The sequence below is a fragment of the Salvelinus namaycush genome, chromosome 3, assembly GCF_016432855.1.
Source record: "Salvelinus namaycush isolate Seneca chromosome 3, SaNama_1.0, whole genome shotgun sequence".
Lineage (NCBI taxonomy): Eukaryota > Metazoa > Chordata > Actinopteri > Salmoniformes > Salmonidae > Salvelinus > Salvelinus namaycush.
Window position 1 is genome coordinate 6,210,106 of NC_052309.1, and position 10,000 is coordinate 6,220,105.

The 10,000-nt window shown below is 50.3% G+C and overlaps 1 protein-coding gene across 1 annotated transcript in view; it reads right to left on the bottom strand.

Annotated features, from left to right (window-relative positions):
* Positions 1–6,180: 6,180 nt before the first annotated feature.
* Positions 6,181–10,000, bottom strand: part of smad7 (SMAD family member 7) — a 52,518-nt gene continuing 48,698 nt past the window's right edge. The window contains exon 4 of the mRNA XM_038989592.1: positions 6,181–7,117. Within this exon, the coding sequence (XP_038845520.1) occupies positions 6,579–7,117 (539 nt within the window). The 3' untranslated portion in view covers positions 6,181–6,578. The remainder of the gene's footprint in view (positions 7,118–10,000) is intronic.

The following is a 10,000-nucleotide window of genomic DNA, read 5'->3' on the forward strand; positions in this document are numbered from 1 at the left end:
CCCAACCCACCAGTCATATTCCCCCAGCACACCAGTCATATAACCCCAACCCAGCAGTCATATACCCCCAGCCCAGGAGTCATATACCCCCAGCCCACCAGTCATATAACCCCAGCCCACCAAACATATAACCCCAACCCACCAGTCATATACCCCCAGCCCACCAGACATATAACCCCAGCCCACCAGTCATATACCCCCAGCCCACCAGTCATATAACCCCAACCCACCAGTCATATAACCCCAGCCCACCAGTCATATAACCCCAGCCCAGCAGTCATATACCCCCAGCCCACCAGTCATATAACCCCAACCCACCAGTCATATAACCCCAGCCCACCAGTCATATAACCCCAGCCCACCAGTCATATAACCCCAGCCCACCAGTCATATAACCCCAACCCAGCAGTCATATACCCCCAACCCACCAGTCATATAACCCCAGCCCACCAGTCATATAACCCCAGCCCACCAGTCATATACCCCCAACCCACCAGACATATACCCCCAGCCCACCAGTCATATAACCCCAGCCCACCAGTCATATACCCCCAGCTCAGCAGTCATATACCCCCAGTCCACCAGTCATATAACCCCAGCCCACCAGACATATACCCCCAGCCCACCAGTCATATAACCCCAGCCCACCAGTCATATAACCCCAACCCAGCAGTCATATACCCCCAGCCCACCAGTCATATACCCCCAGCCCACCAGACATATACCCCCAGCCCACCAGTCATATAACCCCAGCCCACCAGTCATATAACCCCAACCCAGCAGTCATATACCCCCAACCCACCAGACATATACCCCCAGCCCAGCAGTCATATACCCCCAGCCCACCAGTCATATACCCCCAACCCACCAGTCATATACCCCCAGCCTCTCCCTGTATGGTTCAGAGAATAGTGAATCCAGACTGGGGTCCACTTCATTCCTCTCACGATGGGATTAACAAATGTTGTCGTGGTTGCGTTGTCCTTTCCTACTTCCTGATGAAGTTCTAAAAGCATTCTATGTTGGTTGAGAGGGATGGGAGGGATGGATGGGATGGGAGGGATAGGAGGGATGGATGGGAGGGAGGGATGGGAGGGATGGATGGGAGGGATGGGAGGGATGGATGGGAGGGATGGATAGATGGGAGGGATGGATGGGAGGGGTGGGAGGGATGGGAGGGATGGATGGGATGGGAGGGATAGGAGGGATGGATGGGAGGGAGGGATGGATGGGAGGGGTGGGGTGGGAGGGATGGGAGGGATGGATGGGAGGGATGGGAGGGATGGATGGGAGGGATGGATAGATGGGAGGGATGGATGGGAGGGGTGGGAGGGATGGGAGGGATGGATGGGAGGGATGGGAGGGATAGGAGGGATGGATGGGAGGGATGGATGGATGGGAGGGATGGATGGGAGGGATGGATGGATGGGAGGGATGGATGGGAGGGATGGGAGAGAGGGAGGGATGGGAGGGATGGGAGGGAGAGAGGGAGGGATGGATGGGAGGGATGGATGCGAGAGAGGGAGGGATGGGAGGGAGGGATGGGAGAGAGGGAGGGGTGGATGGGAGGGGTGGGAGGGATGGGAGAGAGGGAGGGATGGGAGGGAAGGGAGAGAGGGAGGGATGGGAGAGAGGGAGGGAGGGAGGGATGGGAGAGAGGGAAGTGGAAACTGGGTCTTGGTGAATGAAGGTCCCTTTCTGAGACACTGAGTGTGGGTAAAGCAGATGGCACCCTATTCCCTATATAGTGCACTACTTTTGACCATAGGGAATCCCATAGCGCTCTGGTGAAAAGTAGTGCACTACATAGGGAATAGGGTACAAATTTGGCGCAGCAGGTTTACTGTAGTAATCCCCTGGGCAGACATCCATCTGACAGACAGGCAGCAGGAGGAGACAGCAGTAGTCTAGACATTGTGGTCAGAATGGAGCAGAGCACGTTCAGAACACACACTGTCTCTTCATGACAAAGAGCCACCAGGGTCGGATTAAAAAAAGGGTTTTGTTTTGTATTGACTTCAATGGAGAGATGGTTGTTTTGTATTGACTTCAATGGAGATATGGTTGTTTGTATTGACTTCAATGGAGAGATGGTTGTTTGTATTGACATCAATGGAGATATGGTTGTTTGTATTGACTTCAATGGAGAGATGGTTGTTTGTATTGACTTCAATGGAGATATGGTTGTTTGTATTGACTTCAATGGAGAGATGGTTGTTTTGTATTGACGTCAATGGAGATATGGTTGTTTGTATTGACTTCAATGGAGATATGGTTGTTTATATTGACTTCAATGGAGATATGGTTGTTTATATTGACTTCAATGGAGATATGGTTGTTTATATTGACTTCAATGGAGATATGGTTGTTTATATTGACTTCAATGGAGATATGGTTGTTTATATTGACTTCAATGGAGATATGGTTGTTTATATTGACTTCAATGGAGAGATGGCGTTGCATCTAACTTTAAATTTATTTACCTTTATTTAACTAGGCAAGTCAGTTAAGAACAAATTCTTATTTACAATGACGGCCTACCCCGGCCAAACCCTAACCTGAACGCCGCTGGGCCGATTGCGCGCCGTCCTATGGGACTGCCAATCACAGCCGGTTGTGATACAGCCTGGAACTCTGGAAAATCAACTGTCAATCTCAAATACATTTATATTTATTTTCATATTGCTTTTCATTGTAGGCAGCGTAGGCTGCTACAGTTTGTTTTATTGAACCAATCCCTGAGTTCACTGTAACGTTTCACTCCGTCTTGTAGTTCAAAATCAAATCAAATGTTATTAGTCACATGTGCCGAGTACAACAGGTGTAAACGTTACAGTGAAGGGGGGTACCGGTACAGAGTCAATGTGGAGGCTATATACAGGGGGGGTACCGGTACAGAGTCAATGTGGAGGATATATACAGGGGGGTACCGGTACAGAGTCAATGTGGAGGCTATATACAGGGGGGTACCGGTACAGAGTCAATGTGGAGGCTATATACAGGGGGGTACCGGTACAGAGTCAATGTGGAGGCTATATACAGGGGGGTAACGGTACAGAGTCAATGTGGAGGCTATATACAGGGGGGTAACGGTACAGAGTTAATGTGGAGGATATATACAGGGGGTACCGGTACAGAGTCAATGTGGAGGCTATATACAGGGGGGTACCGGTACAGAGTCAATGTGGAGGCTATATACAGGGGGGTAACGGTACAGAGTTAATGTGGAGGATATATACAGGGGGGTACCGGTACAGAGTCAATGTGGAGGCTATATACAGGGGGGTAACGGTACAGAGTCAATGTGGAGGCTATATACAGGGGGGTAACGGTACAGAGTTAATGTGAAGGATATATACAGGGGGGTACCGGTACAGAAAGCAATTCATTATGATGTTTATCCCTTTGTAGTCATTCAGTTCTCTCTTAGCTGGAGAAGGAACACGCACACATGTTAGAGACCAGCCCTGCACGGTGATGTTGGTTATCAGCCTGCCTCTGCCAGCCCTGCACAGTGATGTTGGTTTTCAGCCTGCCTCTGCCAGCCCTGCACAGTGATGTTGGTTTTCAGCCTGCCTCTGCCAGCCCTGCACAGTGATGTTGGTTATCAGCCTGCCTCTGCCAGCCCTGCACAGTGATGTTGGTTATCAGCCTGCCTCTGCCAGCCCTGCATAGTGATGTTGGTTATCAGCCTGCCTCTGCCAGCCCTGCATAGTGATGTTGGTTTTCAGCCTGCCTCTGCCAGCCCTGCACGGTGATGTTGGTTTTCAGGCTGCCTCTGCCAGCCCTGCACGGTGATGTTGGTTATCAGCCTGCCTCTGCCAGCCCTGCACGGTGATGTTGGTTTTCAGCCTGCCTCTGCCAGCCCTGCATAGTGATGTTGGTTTTCAGCCTGCCTCTGCCAGCCCTGCACGGTGATGTTGGTTATCAGCCTGCCTCTGCCAGCCCTGCACGGTGATGTTGGTTTTCAGCCTGCCTCTGCCAGCCCTGCACGGTGATGTTGGTTATCAGCCTGCCTCTGCCAGCCCTGCACAGTGATGTTGGTTTTCAGCCTGCCTCTGCCAGCCCTGCACGGTGATGTTGGTTATCAGCCTGCCTCTGCCAGCCCTGCACAGTGATGTTGGTTTTCAGCCTGCCTCTGCCAGCCCTGCACGGTGATGTTGGTTATCAGCCTGCCTCTGCCAGCCCTGCACAGTGATGTTGGTTTTCAGCCTGCCTCTGCCAGCCCTGCACGGTGATGTTGGTTATCAGCCTGCCTCTGCCAGCCCTGCACAGTGATGTTGGTTATCAGCCTGCCTCTGCCAGCCCTGCACAGTGATGTTGGTTATCAGCCTGCCTCTGCCAGCCCTGCACAGTGATGTTGGTTATCAGCCTGCCTCTGCCAGCCCTGCACAGTGATGTTGGTTTTCAGCCTGCCTCTGCCAGCCCTGCACAGTGATGTTGGTTATCAGCCTGCCTCTGCCAGCCCTGCACAGTGATGTTGGTTATCAGCCTGCCTCTGCCAGCCCTGCACAGTGATGTTGGTTTTCAGCCTGCCTCTGCCAGCCCTGCACAGTGATGTTGGTTTTCAGCCTGCCTCTGCCAGCCCTGCACAGTGATGTTGGTTATCAGCCTGCCTCTGCCAGCCCTGCACAGTGATGTTGGTTTTCAGCCTGCCTCTGCCAGCCCTGCACAGTGATGTTGGTTTTCAGCCTGCCTCTGCCAGCCCTGCACAGTGATGTTGGTTTTCAGCCTGCCTCTGCCAGCCCTGCACAGTGATGTTGGTTTTCAGCCTGCCTCTGCCAGCCCTGCACAGTGATGTTGGTTTTCAGCCTGCCTCTGCCAGCCCTGCACAGTGATGTTGGTTTTCAGCCTGCCTCTGCCAGCCCTGCACGGTGATGTTGGTTTTCAGAGTTAGGCTGTTAGACGACTGCAAACTACAAGAAGAAGGGGGCAGAAAGCCCCGACGAGCCCTGAGTTACGGCTGTTAGACGACTGCAAACTACAAGAAGAATGGGGCAGAAAGCCCCGACGAGCCCTGAGTTACGGCTGTTAGACGACTGCAAACTACAAGAAGAATGGGGCAGAAAGCCCCGACGAGCCCTGAGTTACGGCTGTTAGACGACTGCAAACTACAAGAAGAATGGGGCAGAAAGCCCCGACGAGCCCTGAGTTACGGCTGTTAGTCGACTGCAAACTACAAGAAGAATGGGGCAGAAAGCCCCGACGAGCCCTGAGTTACGGCTGTTAGACGACTGCAAACTACAAGAAGAATGGGGCAGAAAGCCCCGACGAGCCCTGAGTTACAGCTGTTAGTCGACTGCAAACTACAAGAAGAATGGGGCAGAAAGCCCCGACGAGCCCTGAGTTACGGCTGTTAGACGACTGCAAACTACAAGAAGAATGGGGCAGAAAGCCCCGACGAGCCCTGAGTTACGGCTGTTAGACGACTGCAAACTACAAGAAGAATGGGGCAGAAAGCCCCGACGAGCCCTGAGTTACGGCTATTAGACAACATTGTTTAGGGAGTAAACACGTGTTGCAGTGTTTACAGAGCTAGAGTTAGCAGCAGAGGATGACTTGTCAAATACATCCTATCCTATCTCATCCTCCTGGCTAACACTGTAAAAGGCTGTAAAACAATATGCAAAATAGAATTGTATTGTGTCGCGATTTAAATTTAAAGGCAATGTTCTCGCATTTATGGAGACTGCATTTACAATCTTCAACTGATTGCCATTTACTGTTAAGTTAAACGTGTAAGCCAAATGTCTCGTTTCTAGTATGCTACTCATTCCAGCCTATTTCGATCCTACAGAAGACATCATCATTCAAGAACATCTGGATTTACCTCAAGTACCTCAGTACCTCAAGTACCTCAGTACCTTAGTACCTCAGTACCTCAAGTACCTCAGTACCTCAAGTACCTTAGTACCTCAAGTACCTTAGTACCTCAAGTACCTTAGTACCTCAAGTACCTTAGTACCTCAAGTACCTCAGTACCTCAAGTACCTTAGTACCTCAAGTACCTTAGTACCTCAAGTACCTCAGTACCTCAAGTACCTCAGTACCTTAGTACCTAAAGTACCTCAAGTACCTCAGTACCTCAAGTACCTTAGTACCTCAAGTACCTTAGTACCTCAAGTACCTCAGTACCTCAGTACCTCAGTACCTACACCCACAGAAAAAAAACCACCAGTAGAAAAATATAATTTCTCTTATTTATTTTGGCATTTCTTTGTTTGTATTTATATTAAGCAAAGTGCATCTTATTTTATTTTTCTCATCAACACATTGCACAATACATAAATAATGATGCATATAAAACGTCTTCATATGTACAAGTAATAATATATTTATATATAACATAAAATACATTTTCGCTTTTAATTTCACTTTTAATTAAATCTTTGAGTCATTTGTCATATTAAACAAGTTTATTGGCTTTTGTTTGTCTCTTCTTTAAACATCTTTCTTTTTGAAGCTCCGTCTCCTGGAAAAAAAGGAAAGGTAAGGGACTAGTCTGTGTCCTCCGTTCTCTCCTGGTCCTCGAATGAGGAGAACGAGGGGGAGGAAGGTTATCCAAAGGTAATCCGTTTTTATTGGTTGTTGAATATGACCTCCAGCCAACATGGGCAGCTACTAATAAACTGTCTTGTGTAGCACTGGCCCCAGCCCTTCACAAAGCTGATCTGTACAGTAAACCCAGTCCTCGGCTGCTGTGTGAACTCGTGATCATTAGGCCTCTGCAGGCTGTCTGCCTTCTCAAAGTCAAAGGCCTTAATGGAGAAGCCGGGGAACACTTTATGCACCAGCAAGGTCCGCGAGTCGGGATTGTCCAGTGTGGCCGACTTGATAAAGATGGGGTAGCAGCTGCGGTTGTACACCCACACCCCGTCGTCCTCGCGACTCAGCTGGATGCCGTAGCCGATCTTGGTCCGCACCATCTGAGCCAGCGGGCTCTTGTTGTCGGAGCTGAGCTGGCCCAGGCAGAAGCCGTTCCCCTGAGGTAGGTCATAGAAGATGTCCAGGGAAGGCTCCTGGACCGAGTAGAGGCGCCCCACGCGGGTCTTCTCCTCCCAGTACGCAACCACGCACCAGTGGGATCTGTCGCCCGACTCCTGGAGAGCTTGGGAATCTATAGGGAGAGACGGAGAGAGAGGAGGGTTACAACACTGGACTGAACATACAGCAGATTAAACATAACATGTATTTTATTCATTTCAAATGAGTGACTCAGAAGGAAAGATTAAATGAGGAGAGGATAGGACAGATGAGGATAGAGGGATGAAAGGAGAGAGAGAGGGGGGAATAGAGGATAAAGGAAGCAGACTGGCCAACATTGAGTCCATTAGTGAGTCAACAGGAAAACAAGTATTTTTGACCAGCCTGATGATGCAGTGGCTGAGAGATTTAAGAGGAATTCTTATCAACAACTACTCAATTAAAGTCTTAAAAAAGTCTCGAAACGAGGAGATAAAAGAAACAAACTGTTTTACTACCGCCAACTCTTAACTAAATACTGTATGTAGACATTTCACAATATGTTTTAATATTTGGATGTTTAAGCCACAAAGCGCTATGACTCAAAAAAGTATAATCAATACCACAGTGCATCCTTAATTTCACAATCATCATCCAAAAACAACAGACATTTCTGGAATTCGCACAAGATAAGCAACTAGCCATGACACGCGCGCACACGCACGCACGCACGCACGCACGCACGCACGCACGCACGCACGCACGCACGCACGCACGCACGCACGCACGCACGCACGCACGCACGCACGCACGCACGCACGCACGCACGCACGCACGCACGCACGCACGCACGCACGCACGCACGCACGCACGCACGCACGCACGCACGCACGCACGCACGCACGCACGCACGCACACACACACACACACACACACACACACACACACACACACACACACACACACACACACACACACACACACACACACACACACACACACACACACACACACCCATCCAAACCCTGTTTATACAAGCCTTAATGGTTATCTTCTGTCTGGAGCCTTGTATTTTCCTTACAGGCCGACTAACAATGTTCTGACGTCAAGCAGACGGTAAATCTGTCCTAATCACTGTTTTATAGCCGTTCACCTCATTCTACCACAGGAAATTACAAGTAATAGGTTTAATATTCAAGAGAGGGCAACGAGAAGGAAATGTAGCTTCTCTTTGAAAGACCCTCTTAAATGACACCCTATTCCCTTTACAGTGCAGTACTAGTAGAGTGTCCTTTGGGAGGAAGGTTATAAGAGCTGCTCTCCTCTCCACTCTGCACATAGGAATGGGTTTGATTAAAGGAGACGAAAGCAACGGCCCAATAAAACACACAAGGAAGGAGAAGCAGCAGTAAGTTATACTACAGCTACAAACGACTAGGACTGAAAAGTCTTCAATCCAAAGTAAAGTTACAGCAGCACAGCACACGAGGTAAACAAGTTCCTTTACTAGTAAACGCATCGGTATTCAGAGAGAAAGCTGTAGATGGACAACGGCAGCTATGTGATTGGTTGAAAATCTACGCCTACTGTAGTGTTGCAAAATTCCAGGTAACTTTCCTTAAATGACCAGGTTTTCCAGAAATGCAGAAGATTCCTGCATCACGAAGGAATAAGCAAGGAAATCCAGAATCCTCCAATCAGTTCTGGAAAACCTGGGTTTTTTGTATCTTCTCTGCGAGGGTCAGACATTCGATGGTTAAAAGTTCACAAAACAAAAAAAAGGACAGAGCCCCCTTACAGTCAGTTTGGTTCCCTCTCTCTCCCACCCCCTCCCATCCATCCCTCCTCTCTCCCACCTCCTCCATCCATCCCTCCTCTCTCCCACCCCCCCATCCATCCCTCCTCTCTCCCACATCCCCCATCCATCCCTCCTCTCTCCCACCCCCCCATCCATCCCTCCTCTCTTCCACCCCCCATCCATCCCTCCTCTCTCCCACATCCCCCATCCATCCCTCCTCTCTCCCACCCCCCCATCCATCCCTCCTCTCTCCCACCCCCCCATCCATCCCTCCTCTCTCCCACCCCCCCATCCATCCCTCCTCTCTCCCACCCCCCATCCATCCCTCCTCTATCCCACATCCCCCATCCATCCCTCCTCTCTCCCACATCCCCCATCCATCCCTCCTCTCTCCCACCCCCCCATCCATCCCTCCTCTCTCCCACATCCCCCATCCATCCCTCCTCTCTCCCACATCCCCCCCTCTCTCCCACATCCCCCATCAATCCCTCCTCTCTCCCACATCCCTCCCTCTCTCCCACATCCCCATCAATCCCTCCTCTCTCCCACCCCCCCCCCCTCTCTCCCACATCCCCCATCAATCCCCCCCTCTCTCCCACATCCCCCATCAATCCCCCCTCTCTCCCACAAACCTCATCGAACCCTCCTCCCCCCCCCCCCCCCCCCTCTCTCCCCCATCCCCCCTCTCTCCCACATCCCCCACATCCCCCATGAATCCCTCCTCCCTCCAGTCCTTTCATCTTTCTGGGCCGGCAGTGTAGCCAGTAATTTGTGCAGCAGAAGACCCAGAGCTGAGTCAGAGCAGAGGGAACTATCCGGTTCTGTTAATAGAGCAGTATCTCAGTCTGCTCTGCTCTCGCCAGGCTGCTCTACAGCCTGTTATTAGCTCAGGATCCAGTCTTCATCTCAAGTGGCTTCCTATTCACTATACAATGTAGCCCATAGTCCTCTGGTCTAAAGTAGTGCACAATTTAGGTAATAGGGTGCTATTTTGGACGCAGCTCCAGAATTCATTAGGAACTGGTGGAAAAAAGGAAAATAACAACACCAGGGAAGGGAAAACATTTCTTCCACAAAATGACAGGCTGTTCATGGGCCGTTCTCTTTGAAGTCGGCCGATGTAAGGCCAAGGGGAATTATCGTAAATCCAACCAGCTAGCTCCCTGGCTATTGAGGACAAAGTTAGTATTTACGTTTGAGAAAGAAAGAAAAAAGAGGCACAAAGGGAGAGCAGGCCGC